This window comes from Haliotis cracherodii, unplaced genomic scaffold (genome assembly GCF_022045235.1).
Source record: "Haliotis cracherodii isolate W230 unplaced genomic scaffold, xgHalCrac1.p SCAF_2, whole genome shotgun sequence".
Lineage (NCBI taxonomy): Eukaryota > Metazoa > Mollusca > Gastropoda > Lepetellida > Haliotidae > Haliotis > Haliotis cracherodii.
Window position 1 is genome coordinate 52056007 of NW_027266275.1, and position 18238 is coordinate 52074244.

Below are 18238 nucleotides of genomic sequence, written 5' to 3' on the forward strand. Positions count from 1 at the left end.
ACAAACTTTATTTACTGAACACCATTAAACAGTATATTCATTCTCACCATAAACACACAAAAATTTGACGTGGGCATTTTCCACCAAACTAACTATCATAGCCAAAAAAACAGACACAATTTGGGCATATATCTGAACAAATTGTTCATTTAAAAGTTTCCTTAATCCTCAACACACGCAGGCATGCGCACACACACACACACACACACACACACATGCACACGCACACACACACGCACACACATGCACACACATGCACACACACTCACACAAGAAATTAAGTGGATGCTTCCTTACAACAAAACAGTAAGAAAAGCCCATTAGTGGAAACAGTGTTTTGGAAACCTTCTTCTGTATGGTAATTATTAATGGGGCTAGTTATTGATGCCAAGTGGCTATACACTGCCTGCATTCACAGTAGCCCACACCAATAGACCATCATTAATCATGGCCGCAAGACAACACCAGCGTCCCAAAGGTGTGATTTCTATTTAATCAGAAGGCCTGGGTTGATGTAGTGTTGTGTGCTGTGCACTTCTGCTGTGTCAGAAGTGTCTAGACTTACTGTGGTTGTAGACAATCTTGATTGTAAGCAGACAGTTTTCATGTCTTTAAGATATATACGGAAACTCTTACAAACAAAAACAACTGCATATTTCCACCTGCAAATGCCTGCTTCCATAATATCGCAGCTTTTGAGACAACATTAAAATCAACAATGTCTGGGGAATTCACGTAAGTGATGTTAATGTTAGAATTACTGTCCTCTGGTTCTAAAGCTATTCCTTCATGTATATGAACCTGTAGGAAAGTAGTATATGTATATATAATGGCTACGTTGATGCTGCTGAGGATCTATGTCTATATGGCACTCTGGAGATGGTTTTCAGTGTGTCATGTTTCTTCATGGCTCTATTATAAGAATGTGTTATTGATTGTTCCTCACATCGGCTAAATAGGCTTCAGGATCTTCTTAGAAATTGAAATTAGATTTGGAAATAATACAGTGAAACGCTATCAGTTTTCACTGTGCCTTCCAGATGACTGAAGTTAGAAAAATAGTTTGAAAGGACATTATTCAGAATTCAGAAAGGATGAGGTAGAATAAGCATGATAAGAACCCATTTTGGCCCCTGGAAATGTCAAATTTTAAAGTTGCAGAAAATTGCAATGCAATTTCCCCATGCAAAGTGACAAAGAATCCAATACAATCTATGAATGTTTTACAACCATCTCTCGTTCATTGATGTGAACTTACTGTGCCATCTTGTTCCTGACAACCTGTACTGCATGGTTGGTTGGTTTGTTGTTTAACGCCGCACTCAGCAATATTCCAGCTATATGACAGCGGTTTGTAAATAATCGAGTCTGGACCAGACAGTCCATTGATTAATATCATGAGCATCGATCCACGCAATTGGGATCGATGACATGCATCAACCAAGTCAGCGAGCCTGACCACCCGAACCCGTTAGTCGTCTTTTACGGCAAGTATAGTTGCCTTGTACTGCATGGAGTCTGTGAACTAGATTACTTTTAACCCACCAGTTTCAGATTTAAATAACATTACATAGGCAGTTTTTACCCCACCAAATACTAGAGTGACAAGAGTATGGTTTTACGTTGCTTTTTGCAATATGCCATCAAGATCACGGATGGGGACACCGGAAATGGGCTTCACACATTGTACCCATGTGGGGAATCGAGCCCATGTCTTTCTCCTCCGCCCTCCACTAAATACATACAGAAATCTGGTGGCAGAGAGAGAGAGAGAGAATGTATTTGAAGTTCCAACAAGATTAGAACTGAGATCTGAGTGAATACAGGTTTCTGTCAGTGTCAAACAAGTTGGTCAGGCTTGGTGACTTAGTTGTCATTGTACTCAAACATCGTGGATTATTGCTCATAACATCAATCTCTGGATTGTCTGCTCCCGAGTCAGTTATTTAGAGAACGCAGTGGTGTTTAACAACAAAGAAACAACATGAAGTTTGTGTGGATCAAAATGACTGGATAGGTCATGTATAATATGTAGCAAAATTAGATGGTACATTCTGATGGTGTAACAGTTTGCAATAGTAAGGTGGCCTGTCTGCACCAAAGCTTGATGTGCAGAGATATTTCCCTTAGTTGCCAGGATATGCCAACTGTAGGATTTATTCCTGCAGTCACCCTGATTATGATCCATGGTCAGTTAGGACCGTGATGTAATGTGAGCGATGATTTACTACCAGGTATGAATATTTTAGGTGAATAAAAAATCATTTGTAGAATTTGACCAAGTGAAGGACATTTAGTCCTCATCCATCAGAACAAATGTAAGAGCAGCTATGACAGTTATTTACGACAAAGGTCATGAATTAGATGTAGAAAAAAAACATCACTAATTCAAAGGTGAGAAAAGATAAATGACTGTTTACGACAATTGCAAATAGTCATCCACAGATCAAGAAAAGTAAACAGCACATGTGAGTGAAATATTAATATTTAGAAAGAGTAATGGAGGTGTTGCCATGATTAATGATAATGTGGATGGTGGAGGGAATGTTGCGGATCAAGCCCAAACTTAAAATAATAAACGATGCAAGGCCAAGAAAATATATGAGTATTTCTAAACAAGAACTCAATAACTTTGCACTTGCTGTTTGTTATTCTCAATCTGCCGTACTATCACAAGGTGTTGTTGTCATGGACAATGAGTTTATTTTGAAAGTCCAAAGAAGGTATTCGTGTTGAATTCTGGAAGAAAATAAACCATATTATAGCAATGAAACGACTGTTTTCTTTGCATCAAATTTGAGACTGTTCGTAGGAAATTAAGATCGCAGATTTAATTTAAGCCAAGGGAAAATAGAATCATTTACGTTATATTATGGGATTTGGGTTGAGCATTGAGGGGGCAATGTAGGAGTATATGTGTGTTTCAGGAATACTGTTATATTGTGGGGGGAACGGGTGGCCCAGTCATATAAGGAGTCGCGATTCACTGTGCAGAGTTGCGTCCCTTGGGCATGCCAGAAACCTATGATTGTGGGTTCGAATCCCGGTTCGCCCCGATTATGTTTCTAACTGGAATACTGATAAAAGTGGCATTAAACCCAACTCACTCACACTGTTAAATTGTGAAATGTGGAGGGAGACTTGAGTGGGCAGATAATGTGGGGGCACAGGAAGCTGATCATAGAATATCTTTCCCAGGTATTTTGTTGTACAGGAACCATAGTTCTGGTATATTGATTCCACCGGACCAAATTAGAGGGGCAACATTTGTACTCTCACATTAACATCGTTAAGATTGAACTCACCCACTCAGTTCAGTTATAAATACCAGGGTTGATTAATCAATGCTTAGCTTCACATAGAAAGAGTTGACCTAAAGACATGATTTATTTTTCAACATAATCCCTTTCCACGTTGATACACTTTATCCAATGATGTTGGAGGGATTTTGTCCTTTTGAAGTCCTTATTTTGGCTGTCCAAAAAGTTCTACACAGTTGCTAGGCGGTCATTGTTCAAGTCAAAATGGGTTCCTGCTGGAGCGTTCTTCATGTTTGGGGACAGATCAGGAGAATAAGGTGGGTCCCTGAGGAGATCAACACCACACTCGTGGATTGTTGTGATGACAATGAATGTCTGTGCATAGGAGCATTGTCTTGATGGAAGAGAAAACCTTTCCTCAGCTTCCCACGTTTCTTAATCTTTATTTTATCCCGTAAAAAGTGCAGCATAATATGAGCCTTTTATTGTCTGGCAATTTCGACGATTGTCCACCATGTTGACACCATCAGGATCACAGAATATGGAAGCCATAACCTTTCCAGCTGATGGGCAGTCTCTGCCTTCCTTGTCAAATTCTTCCACTGTTTCACTTGTTTGGATTCAGGATGGAAGCGGTGAACCCAGGTTTTGTCCATAGTCACAATTAGTTGCAAGAACCTTTCTGGGTTAGTTTCAACAGCTTGATTATTATGAGACATTTGGTGCCTGGTGCGTTTTAATCAGGTGTCAGAAGCTTTGGAACCTGACAAGAGGATACTTTCTTCATTGCCAAAGTTTCTTTGATAATGGCATGTACTCTCTCATGGGAAATCCCTTCTGAACTGGCAATGTGACACTCAGTTTTTCGCAAGTCGGATATCATCATATGATGGAATCTCTGGATTATTTCTGGCATTACTGACATCACAGGCCGTCACAGATAGGGGTTGTCTCCAAGCCTCCTGCCACGCTTGCTCTCTGCTGCCCACGTCTTTGCAGTGGCATAACAAGAGGCATCCTTCCCTTGTGTTGTACTCATACCTCCAAGATGGCTTTTGGTGTTAAGCCCCTATTCTGCACGTTCCTCAAGTTTGTCATGTTTGTCCATATATATGTCTTACAGAGGATATGTGCCTATTATTCACAAACATGTTACATTTTTGGTTTATTTTAATTTTTTCCCCTTTAATGACCTGTTTAATTTTTGTATGAAATATATTTAGAATTTCTACTATATTTTTGCAATATTAATGAGTGATTTCGGTAATTCATTGCAAATTAGGTGTGTGGGAGTTGCAGTGCGAGACTGTCGGATTATCGGGTCTAAATAGCACTGATTTAATCGGTTCCCATCTTTAGTGTCGGATAAAGCCCATTGTCGGATTAATGAGTGTTGGGTTAACAAGACTTGACTGTATTAACTAGAGAATATTTTTATTTGCTCTCAAAGAGCATCTGTAAGCGAAATGTTCAAGTAGTATATCTGCTTGGCATTGACTGAGATAAGACTGACCACGAGGACACTGTATGTGATTGAGGAGATGTTCTCCAGCATTGTGTGCAGATCTCTCCCAACCATCAGTCTAACTATCTCACAGGGGAGCAACAGATAATCCACATTCTTCCTATCTCTGCCTGGCATTGTCGGAGAAGAAAGTGTTCAGAGAATGCTCATGTTATACGAAACTAAAGAACTGCTACTTGAATCTACTTGATATTTGATGCATCTGCTTGGTGCCCTCTTGTTATCTCCCTCCACAACACAAGGATGCTTAAATGATATCTGGTCAGAACTGGGCTTTGACAGCATTGTGTATATATACTGAACAGGCGTGGCAAACGATATAACTATACTGAACAAAATAAGTTGGGGATCATGAACATTTGGGGGGATATGTTTTGTAGTGATTTCAGAATAATATACTGAAAAATATTCATAATCCCTAACTTATTTTGTTCAGTATAGTTATATTGTTTGCCACGTCTGTGGAGACCCATGTTTGCACTCTGTCGCTTATTGTAAGAGACAACGAGATTGGCGATCAGACTCACTGACTTGGTTGATTGCATGTCTTTGAAGCCGACTGCATGTGATGTTGCTCATTTTATCAACCATCTGTTTGCTTGGCCAAATCAGGTACAGATTATTTACAGCCACAGATGGCAATGTTGTCTTAAGTGTCACAATTCACTGTTGAAGTTGTTTTCCATTAGGCGGGTAAGAAGCCTATGATCACAGATGCACATGGGTTTACCAAAGAGGTATGTATCTAAGACCTGCATCACTTAATACTTTCCTCCCACATTAAGCTAGCACAGAAGTGACAGGATGTATAAACAATGAAACCTGGCAAGAAGTGACAGGGTGAAAGAACAATGAAACCTGGCAAGAAGTGACAGGATGTATGAACAATGAAACCTGGCAAGAAGTGACAGGATGTATGAACAATGAAACCCAGCACAGAAGTGACAGGATGTATGAACAATGAAACCTGGGAAGAAGTGACAGGATGTATGAACAATGAAACCTAGCACAGGAGTGACAGGATGTATGAACGATGAAACCCAGCACAGAAGTGACAGGATGTATGAACAATGAAACCCAGCACAGAAGTGACAGGATGTATGTACAATAAAACCCAGCACAGAAGTGACAGGATGTATGAACAATGAAACCCAGCACAGAATTGACAGGGTGAAAGAACAATGAAACCCAGCGCAGAAGTGACAGGATGTATGAACAATGAAACCTGGCAAGAAGTGACAGGATGTATGAACAATGAAACCCAGCACAGAAGTGACAGGATGTATGAACAATGAAACCCAGCACAGAAGTGACAGGATGTATGAACAATGAAACCCAGCACAGAGGTGACGGGATGTTTGAACAATGAAACCTGACAAGAAGTGACAGGATGTATGAATAATGAAACCCAGCACAGAAGTGACAGGATGTATGAATAATGAAACCTAGAAAGAAGTGATAGGATGTATGAACAATGAAACCCAGCACAGAGGTGACAGGATGTATGAACAATGAAACCTAGAAAGAAGTGACAGGATGTATGAACAATGAAACCTAGAAAGAAGTGACAGGATGTATGAACAATGAAACCAAGAAAGAAGCGACAGGATGTATGAACAATGAAACCCAGCACAGAAGTGACAGGATGTATGAACAATGAAACCTGGGAAGAAGTGACAGGATGTATAAACAATGAAACCTGGAAAGAAGTGACAGGATGTATGAACAATGAAACCCAGCACAGAAGTGACAGGATGTATGAACAATGAAACCCAGCACAGAAGTGACAGGATGTATGAACAATGAAACCCAGCACAGAAGTGACAGGATGTATGAACAATGAAACCCAGCACAGAAGTGACAGGATGTATGAACAATGAAACCCAGCACAGAAGTGACAGGATGTATAAATAATGAAACCCAGCACAGAAGTGACAGGATGTATGTACAATGAAACCCAGCACAGAAGTGACAGGATGTATGAACAATGGAACCTGGGAAGAAGTGACAGGATGTATGAATAATGAAACCTGACAAGAAGTGACAGGATGTATGAACAATGAAACCCAGCACAGAAGTGACAGGATGTATGAACAATGAAACCTAGAAAGAAGAGACAGGATGTATGAACAATGAAACCTGGGAAGAAGTGACAGGATGTATGAACAATGAAACCTAGAAAGAAGTGACAGGATGTATGAACAATGAAACCTAGAAAGAAGTGACAGGATGTATGAATAATGAAACCTAGATAGAAGTGACAGGATGTATGAATAATGAAATCTAGAAAGAAGTGACAGGATGTATGAACAGTGAAAGTTATAATATCTATAAACAATGAAACCTGGGAAGAAGTGACAGGATGTATGAACAATGAAACCTGGCAAGGAGTGACAGGATGTATGAACAGTGAAAGTTCTAATATCTATAACAAGTACCTAAATCGAGTACATAAGTAATAGAGATTGTGAAATATGATTCAGAAATAATGGAGTTTGTGAACGATAATGTTTTCTGAGATTTAAAAAATAAAATTGTTGTGGGAGATAATTTCTCCACAAATTCCCTGACATCTGACATCATTTATTTTTGCTAATTTGTTATTGAATGATTAGAGTTGTGAAACATTTCTATCAAATGAAAGCTCTGTCTACTGAAAAGTACCATTACTAGTTCACGTGTTTGGAAGGTATTGAAAGCAGGTAAAGAATCCTTTGGTTACACACAAGCTTTAGGATGAACTGGCCTGGGCCAAACCTTCCCCAGGTAAGAGCTGGCTGGTGAAGGTTTCGCCTGGTACACCGGGGCACGGCTGGCCTAGTCGTCTAAGGTGCCGCAATTCACGGTGCAGAGTTGCGTCCCTTGGGCAAGCCAGAAACCTATGATTGTGGGTTCGAATCCCAATTCTCCCTGATTATGTTTCTTGATTGTCCGCATCATCGAAGTGGTTAACATCTAAGACCTCCCAAATCAACCTGACATATAACTGGAATACTGTTCAAAGTGGCATTAAACCCAACTCACTCCCTAACTATGATGAACCTTATTTGGTATACATGTATAAAATATATCACATATGTTTTGAGTTTGTATGTACATGTTAAAAGGGCTGGGCTATTGATGACTTTATCTCCTTGTCTGTCTAGGATCAGTGACGGAGGCCCTTTGGCCATCTGACACACATTGCTTATGTAATACTGGTTTATAATATCAGGAAGGTTTCAATCAAACTTGGGAAGTTAACAAACCTATTTATCAAGAGATGCTGACTAATGTTTCCTGTGAAATCCTTGATTAATCTCAGAACTGAAGACCTTTACACCAACTGTCAGGGATGTTGCTGCTGGTACTAATTGTTCTCTAGCTCAGTGCACAGACTGCAGTGTCGTGTTTCATCACATACTTTATTGGTATCATTATTTTATTGATTTTTGTCCTTCAAAATAGTGAATTTGTATTGGAGGTCGTTTAGCTATAAACTCAGTACATATAGGGTGTCTTAGCTGCTGTGTTTTTTTTTAGAATAGATAGCTAACTTGACTCTTCAGCACTCAAGAAATCCCAATTTACAAATTGTAATCATTGATACATTTATTTGTTGCACATTATTACATTTCTCAATGACATACATCAACTTAAGTCAGCAAGTCTGACCACCCAATCGCCTCTGACGACAAGCATGGTTGTTGCTGAAGACAGTTCTAACCCATAACCTTCACGGGACTGATAGCTTGTTGTCCTATCTCAAAACATACTGCATTACAGAGCTGATTGATATAAGGGGGCACAGGTGCTCCAGTCGTCTAAGGCGCCGCGATTTGCTATGCAGAGTTGCGTCCCTTGAGCACGCCAGAAACATATGATTGTGGGTTCGAATCCCGGTTCGCCCCCATTATGTTTCTAGGTTTGTCAGCACCATACCCATGCTCGTGGGTTTCACAGAAGTGGTAAACGTCTGAGACCTGCATCACTTCGGGCTTTCCTCCCACATTAAGCTGACACCCCGTGATATAATTGGAATACTGTTAAAAGCGGAGTTTAACTCAACTCACTCACTAACTGATTGATATGAAAGACATGTATGACCCTCAGCCACACTTCTCCTATGTTAATGTCACCACATAGAAGTTGTAGCTCATAATGAATGCATGTAATTTTCAGTGCCTTGACACTTTCCAGAATAACCTGGAAACTTAAAGATTTGGTTGTTTTCTGTCTTGCAGAGCAGCCGAAGTACCCAGCGGATGATGTTTGCACCACCTAAACTCACTGTGATGTCAGTGTTTACCAAACTCAAGGATATTGCCAATATGACTGGACACTCAGTAAGTTGTATAGTCGTGTTATGCTTTTATCTTGGAAAAAAACACTTAATTCCACAGGGTAAACCAATATAACAGTTTGCATGACAATACATTCATAGCTGTTCCTTCCTCTGTAACTAGCAAGAAATAAGTCATATGTTGTGACTTTATTTCTTTGACTTTTTTAAAGAAAAATTATCTTTTAAGAAAACAAACTATTAATTATTTTCTAAAATCAATGTCTTCATATGTCTTCAGGTGATGACCAAGAAGGTGGAGATGATTAAAGGATTATTTGTCGCCTGCCGACAGTCAGAGGCTCGATACATAATCCGATCGCTGGGAGGCAAGTTGCGAATCGGCTTAGCAGAGCAATCAGTACTTACAGCACTAGGGAATGCTGTCTTCCTCACACCCCCAGGGCAAGGTAGGTGAAGGTTATCGGAGTTGAAAGCCAGGAGTTTCTAAATGTTGTCAAGGCTGACTACTTGTTTACTAACTGGTACTAACGTGATAAGAAGTATGTGCCAATCTGGTATTCTTGCTTAATAATATAATTATAAGTTATAATTTTGTAATAAAATATTTTGGAAAGATTTTGTCAAAATGTGACTGCTGTTGCATTTTGTTTTGGGAACCATGTGGTGTGTGGAAATATCAGGGATGTTATATCAAATATATCTCCATTATTTCCCTGTGATTTTGTCTGGTATACATTGATGAATCAATTTGTGGGTCAAGGTCATCTTCTTTCAAGGTCAATGCCTGAAGAAGAATCGTTTAAATGGTAGCCCAAGAATAACTATAGGTCAATGAAACTTGGTATATGTCATTCTTGAGGCAGGGCTGCAGTCTGTAACGGGTGTGTGACCTACTTAGAAGGTCAAGGTCACAGTGATTCATAAAGAGCCACTTTGTGCAGATCTTATGCATATGTGGTGATTATGTATTATTTGAAAACTTGTTCTGCACTTCAGTTACATAATGATGTTGAATACAGTAGAGGGTGTTGCTTATTCAGTTGTTGGAAATAAAGACAACAGTATTAACAGCCACTGATTCAATCTAATTATTTTTCAAAATATATTGAGATATTTCGTTACATACAAATGATTAAATGAATTATCACAAAGATGTAACAAGTTGATTAATGAGAAATGTCTGATCTGCTTCAACCCTTATTATTTGTTCCCCTGCTTTTGCATAACGTAGATGAAGGAAATGTGTCTAGTCTTATCAAATGACATGTTTATCTCATTGTGTGATCTGACAATGTTGAAATTTTCACCAGTATGACCACTTGGTACCCCAAAAAACCCAGCTGTAAGCTATATCTGTGCCCACAGAGTACCCCCCGGAGATGGTGGATGCTGGGAAAGGCATAGCTGCTGATGCTCTCAAGAAGAAACTGGATGAGGCAGCACTTGTGATCAAGACGACCTATTGGTAGGATATGACTTTCCAGGCCACCTATTGGTAGTGTATGACTTGCCAGGACACCTATTGGTAGGATATGACATTCCAGGCCACCTATTGGTAGGATATGATTTTCCAGGCCACCTATTGGTAGGATATGACATTCCAGGCCACCTATTGGTAGGATATGACATTCCAGGCCACCTATTGGTAGGATATGACATTCCAGGCCACCTATTGGTAGGATATGACTTTCCAGGGCAACTATTGGTTGTGTATGACTTTCCAGGACACCTATTGGTAGGATATAGAGAATCTCACCCGATTGCTTTTGATATCAAATATATCAACACGAGTTGATAAAAGTGGAAAAATTCCGAGGCTTGCCGAGATAACACGAGTTGATAAAAGTTGAAAAATTCCAAGACTTGCCGAGGATTTTTGCCACTTTTATCAACGAGTGTTGATATATTTGATATCAAAAGACACAAGGGTGAGATTTTATTTATCATCCAACATCATTCTTCCAACTTTTTCAATTTGTAGACAGTAATTAGCAGTGTCTTCAGTTTAAAAAGTACTGCTAACAGCTTCAGTAGCAGAGCCATTGGTGATGTCATTTGATTGTGACGTCATGGTAACCAGTGACATCACAATGGTCTCCAAAGCATTGTGATGTAATTTCATTGCAGCGATATCTACAGTGTAGATATCGCTTGATCTAATGCAAGCGATAACTCCTGTGGGAGCCAGTTTTGGATGATAAATGACTTTCCAGGACACTTATTGGTAGGATATGACTTACCAGGTCACCTATTGGTAGGATATGATTTTCCAGGACACCTATTGGTGGTGTATGACTTAACAGGACACATATTGGTAGGATATGACATTTCAGGCCACCTATTGGTAGGATATGACATTCCAGGCCACCTATTGGTAGGATATGACTTGGCAGGCCACCTATTGGTAGTGTATGACTTGGCAAGACACCTATTGGATGGGTGTGACATTGTAAGACACCTATTGGTTAGGTATGACTTGCCAGGACACCTATTGGTAGTGTATGACTTGGCAAGACACATATTGGATGGGTGTGACTCTGTAAGACACCTATTGGTTCGGTATGACTTTCCAGGCCACCTATTGGTAGGACATGACTTGGCAGGCCACCTATTGATATGATATAACTTGGCAGGCCACCTATTGGTAGGATATCACTTGCTAGGCCACGTGTTGGTAGTTTATGACTTGGCAAGACACCTATTGGATGGATGTGACTCTGTAAGACACCTATTGGTTGGGTATGACTTGACAGGACACCTGTTGATGGTATATGGCTTGTCAGGACACTATAGTGTTGTGTGGAAACCACTGGCAGCTGTAACTAGTGCACACACCACAGGGAGTCTAGGAATGACCTGCTCCCTGTGCTGGTCATTAGAGCTGATTAAGGAGGATTGCGGGGTGAGATGCAGTGACCTGATTGGGCCTAGGCGATATGTATCATTACTCACCTGTAATATAGCTGGAATATTGCTGTCGCTGCAGTATTAAACACCATTCACTCAAGCACTTGGGCACGAGCGGTAGCCTCGTGGTTAGAGTGTTTGCTTGTCATGCTGAAGGCCCTGGTTTGACTCCCCACGTGGGTACAGTGCATGAAGCACTTATGTGAACTAACTAAAATCAGTACCCTTCCGCTAATCATAAGCATCTGACACCATCTGTGCGGTGGAAGTCAAGATCTGCCTACTGTTTCACAGTCGTGGTTTGAAGCTTATTTGCGAAAGAAAGGGGACAATTCCTAAATGTGAATGCAGTTACATTCACTCTGGTCAAAGGGGAGTAACTCATCACAGTATGTTTTGCCTGTGAAGTGAAATACAATTTCTGATGTAAGCACACATGTGTAAGGTGATATCTTATTTCATGTCAGAAGATCCTTGCATTCTTTCACAAAGTCCAAAAATATTTTTTCTTTAAGATAATAGGCTACTCCTTTTGTGTAGGACAGTTTTATTTCACCCTAACGTGGTAGAACCCGTTTTCATAGTTACTTCCCTTTGGCCATTAGAAGAAATGCAGTGATCAATACATGCCTATTTAAACTGCATCTGGTTAGTCTGTTGATGAATGACTCGAATTGGCGTGACTTATTTTCTGTAATAAATAGAGGATATTTAATGTGTTTTCTCAAATACCACTTTTATCTCATCGAGTGAAGTGGGGAGAGTCTAATATTCTAGACTCTCCCCACTTCACGAGATGAGATAAAAGTGGTATTTGAGAAAACACATTGAGTTTTCTATTTATTATATACATGTTTTATTTTTATTACTTGCAATTTATATATTTTTTTCGAAAACATTGTCTGTTCTCCCTGTCAACCCTCTACCACCGCCATATAAAGGGGGTTTGCGAAAAGAATATAGTCCGGGAATAATTATTAATCGTGAATCATATTATTTCATATCGAGTATTAAGTTCCGTGGACATTTTTGTTTGTCATAATTAAACATTCCTGTTTAAAATGAAAACAGAAATCATTTTCAAACGGCGATTATTTCATTGGCATAGGAATACATAAACAGTTGGTACTGTGACCATGTCAAACGATCAGCTAAGCGCTCTCCAGGCTTAAAAAATCTGCCAAATTTGATCAAATTTTCTCACAGATAAGTATGAAAGTTGACATAAACACATTTATAGAACCCCGAACATTGTAACTGAAACATTGTTGCTTGCTGTCATGAATTAAATTAGGAAAGTTCAATTCTCGGAAAATTCAAGCGGGCGCTAGTTCCGGCACCTGGTTTATATCAGTCACTAGTGACTGATAACTTGATCTATCTTCACTGATAAATTCCAGTATTTCATTCATATGTATATAATAATTTATTTGATTGTGTGTACTTGGCAGGGGCCACACTTGGCTCAGTGGTAGAAGCTCTGCCCTAAGCTGATGTCTGAGTTAAGTCAACTGGCCGTGGGTTTGAATTAATATTTCTGAAGAATCAGAATCTTGGTGTGGATGGGTGTAGTAAACTAATCTCCATGTCACTTCTCCACAACACTCTTCAATGTGGGGCTAACTCTGTTACTCACTCACTTGCACTCACTGTTGCAGCGAGCTGCCCAACTATGACACCATCATCCCCGTGCTGCTGAAGGAGGGTCTGGAGGAGCTGCCCAAACACTGCAAGCTGACACCAGGTAGGACGACCCTCGGCTCCCTCTTGAGGGCACGGGTGGCCCAGTCATCTAGGACGCAACAATTTGCTGTGCAGAGTTGCGTCCCATGGGAACGCCAGTATCTATGATTGTGGTTCTAATCCCGGTTTGCCCCAATTGTTTCTAGGTTTGTCAGTACCATCCCATGCTTGTGGATTTCACAAAAGGTAGTAAATGTCTGAGGCCTGTATCATTTTGGGCTTTCATCCCACATTAAACTGACAGGCCATCATATAACGGGAATATTGTTCAAATCAATGTTACCTCCGAATCACTCAATCACTAGGCTCCCTCTTCATCTTCATATTTCAAGTGACTGGTTATCATGATATGGCTGAAATATTCACACACCAACTCTTGCTTTTGGGTAGCATAGTGGTTGAAGTGTTTGTTTGGTATGCTAAGGACCCGGTTTGATTTCTAACGAAGCCAGTTGTTGGTGTATATTGCTGAAATAGGGATTCAAATGATTTTATTATCTATGTGATAAGTACATGGGTTGAATTGTTGAAAATAATGCTTTTTTGTCAACATGTTCTGCAATCAGGCTCATGAGATTTGGTATGTTGCAGGTATTCCCTTGAAACCAATGTTGGCGCACCCAACGAAGGGTGTGAGCGAGGTGCTACGCCGATTTGAAAACATGGAATTTACCTGTGAATACAAGTACGATGGGGAGAGGGCGCAGGTGAGACAATTATAGCATACATTGTATCCAACAAAATTTGGTCAATAATTGGTTGCCCATAAGTGGACTACTTGTCTTTTAGCAGCAATTTCTGAGGAGTAGAAATCTGTTGTTTACTGGAAACTTGAGCAGCAGCTTGAGAAACCATAAGGCGCTGATGATGTTTGTTGGTAAATGATGCATATTACTTACATGAATTGTGCATCAGCTTTCGAGGGGACTGTTTCAATTTTCCCAACTGTGTCAACAGTTATGTATTGCAGACAATGATTCTCAGAAAAGAGAAAAAAGACAATTTGTTTAGCAGTATCTGCCTGTTCGGTAAAAAACTCAATGTCACCAGTATTTGGAGAGCAATGAGACAAATGAGTGATATTCAACATTCATGTTCTCTTTTCCCAGATCCATCTCCTGGAGAACGGCAAGATCCACATCTACAGCCGAAACTCCGAAGACAATACCTCCAAATACCCGGACATCATCAAGCGGATGCCGAATGCCGTTACGGAGGAGGTGAAGTCGTGTGTCATCGACACGGAGGCCGTAGCCTGGGACCCTGAAAAGAAGCAGATCCTACCCTTCCAGGTTCTCAGTACCAGGAAGAGAAAGGTAGGCCTATCATTAATCTCATTCATGCGGTTATTGGCAGACATTACTTAGAAAATCAATATGTTGATATCAAGATTTGGGATGGCTCTCTGTTGAATATATTGCTGCTGACCAGAAAGGGTTTTGAATCGCAGATATGTTATCATGTCCATACAAGTGAGCGTGTGTAGTTAGAGTGAATATATCATGCACCAGTGCAACCTATTTTTGAAAAGTGCAACCTAATATTTCTTCAATACTTCTCAGCTTTAGGCTTTAAAAAGAACAGAATTGGTTCTCAGGCAATGGTTTTTTAAAATATAATGCGGGCGGCAGTGTCTTTTTGTTGTTGTTGTTGTTGTTGTTGTTGTTGTTGTTGTTGTTGTTCAAACTAGTATCTGACCAATAAACAGTTGTGTAATCAATAAACTACTGTGTACAGTCAACCTGGGAGAGGGCCTCCGTACATAAATGTATTCCTTGATGAGTAAAATACTGGAATACAGTATTTGACTACAGTTGGACTTCTAATATTTAAGGATTTTTTAAATATTTTTTTTAATAGTGAAAATAAATACGAAACATGTGGCGAACTTTATGATGATGCGGGCGGTACCTGAGAACCAAGACTATATTTCTATTAGCCTCATGTAACTTACTACACCACTAATCACCTGGTTATGTGCAATTTGTCATGTTTTCTTGACGTCATCAAACTGGGTACTGCAAGATTGTGTACATATGTTCCTCCTATGTTTTACAGCAATATGTGAATCATTTATGTAAAATCATGACACAGTCGTCAGAGATTTTAGATTTTATTTATTTAGACCAGTCTATGTTTGTGTGTTTCAACTTTTATAAATTAATAGCACCAGGGTGCAACCTGTTTTTTTCTGGTGCAACTAGGTTTTCATGTTTTCATGTCAACAGGAACCTGGTGCATGTTAAATTAAGTTCCTTAAATCGAGCCCTGCCTGTCATTGTAAATAGTCCTTGGTTTGTCTGCACCAAACCCATGCTTCTCCCTCCAGAGTAGAACATTTCTTTCCTCTCTCGTTCAGCTTACATGCCATGATGCAGAACTGAACTGATGCATGGAACTTAACACACTGGCCTTTTGTCACTTGTTGTAGTTCGAAGATAGTTTGTGTGGACAGGGCACATGTGAGTACACTGATGCGTGTACAGGAGGCTGTGTTTGTAGGTGTCAGGGTGATTTAATGAACCAGGGTTCAAAGTCCATCTCCATGTCCCCATTGTGGTTGTGAGAAGTTAATAAGATGATGCAAGGAAACAAATCTAATGAAAATTTGTTCTAGTAATCTTCCATAAGGCTCTATGTGCACCTCACTCTCTCCTTCTGAAACCTTTGGCCTGTGCATACTCTGTAAATCTATACAAGAGCCTCTGAAGCCACCTGAAGCGTAAACATACAGTATACAACCCAAGCTGCCTGTTTGGTGCCAGAGGGTTAACAACCACATTGTCATCTAATCCTATCAGGTACTTGGTAATGCAATGAAGTCTCCAAAAAGTTAAGGAATTCCAAATTCAAGTTGAAGATAATTTCATTGATTTGGAAAGAAGATTGTTGTCATTACTGTGAATCTGTTTCTATGACATGAGTGAAACAGCATGAATATGTCGCTCTGTTCCCAGGATGCTGACGTGGCTGAGATTAAAGTCCAAGTGTGTGTGTATGCCTTTGACCTTCTATACTTCAACGGCGAGTCTCTAGTCCAACAACCTTTCAGAAAGAGGAGAGAACTGTTGCGTACCAAGTTCACAGAGGTTGAGGGAGAGTTTGTATTTGCCAAATCCATGATAGCATCTAATACAGAACAGATAGAGGAATTCTTGGATGAGTCCATAAAAGGTAATGGTTGTCAATAATTAGCAGGGCTGTGAGTGTGAGGTTGTGATTCCGGTTTAGAATGGGTCCCCAGCATCCCATGATGGTTGTTAGAGGCCACTGAATAGATTGGGTGGTCAGACTCAGCGACTTTGTTGATTGTGTGTCATTGTACACCAACAACATGGATCATTGCTCATAATGTCAATCACTGGATTATCTGGTCCATACTTGATTATTTACAGACTGCCATCATGTAGCTTGAATATTGCTGAGTGCAGCATTGAACAAAAATATACAAACAAAAAAACAAATTGAACCACAAGTCTCACTAACAAGTATATACAGCCTTTGATACAACACATGTATTTTTAATTGTGAACTTTTAGACCATAATGCATGATATTAAGATGTTGTAGTTGTGACATGATAGTTTAGGTCCTCAGTATGCCATGCTTATCTCTCCATTATGTTTTGGGGCAGTGTAGGTCCTCAGTATGCCATGCTTGTCTCTCCATTATGATATGGGGCAGTGTAGGTCCTCAGTATGACATGCTTGTCTCTCCATGGTGTTTTGGGGCAGTGTAGGTCCTCAGTATGCCATGCTTGTCTCTCCATTATGATTTGGGGCAGTGTAAGTCCTCAGTATGCCATGCTTGTCTCTCCATTATAATTTGGGGCAGTGTAGGTCCTCAGTATGCCATGCTTGTCTCTCCATGGTGTTTTGAGGCAGTGTAGGTCCTCAGTATGCCATGCCTGTCTCTCCATTATGATTTGGGGCAGTGTAGGTCCTCAGTATGACATGCTTGTCTCTCCATGGTGTTTTGGGGCAGTGTAGGTCCTCAGTATGACATGCTTGTCTCTCGATTATGTTTTGGGGCAGTGTAGGTCCTCAGTATGACATGCTTGTCTCTCCATGGCGTTTTGGGGCAGTGTAGGTCCTCAGTATACCATGCTTGTCTCTCCATTATGATTTGGGGCAGTGTAGGTCCTCAGTATGACATGCTTGTCTCTCCATGGTGTTTTGGGGCAGTGTAGGTCCTCAGTATGACATGCTTGTCTCTCGATTATGTTTTGGGGCAGTGTAGGTCCTCAGTATGACATGCTTGTCTCTCCATGGTGTTTTGGGGCAGTGTAGGTCCTCAGTATACCATGCTTGTCTCTCCATTATGATTTGGGGCAGTGTAGGTCCTCAGTATGCCATGCTTGTCTCTCCATGGTGTTTTGGGGCAGTGTAGGTCCTCAGTATGCCATGCTTGTCTCTCCATGGTGTTTTGAGGCAGTGTAGGTCCTCAGTATGCCATGCTTGTCTCTCCATTATGATTTGGGGCAGTGTAGGTCCTCAGTATGCCATGCTTGTCTCTCCAT

General features: G+C 40.3%; 1 protein-coding gene across 1 annotated transcript in view; it reads left to right on the forward strand.

Annotated features, from left to right (window-relative positions):
- LOC139468209 (DNA ligase 1-like) overlaps positions 1-18238 on the forward strand; it is a 93277-nt gene that overhangs the window by 57217 nt on the left and 17822 nt on the right. The window contains exons 13-19 of the mRNA XM_071250029.1: positions 9009-9110; positions 9348-9516; positions 10436-10535; positions 13636-13721; positions 14312-14427; positions 14830-15036; positions 16678-16894. Coding sequence (XP_071106130.1) covers positions 9009-9110; positions 9348-9516; positions 10436-10535; positions 13636-13721; positions 14312-14427; positions 14830-15036; positions 16678-16894 — 997 coding nt within the window. The remainder of the gene's footprint in view (positions 1-9008; positions 9111-9347; positions 9517-10435; positions 10536-13635; positions 13722-14311; positions 14428-14829; positions 15037-16677; positions 16895-18238) is intronic.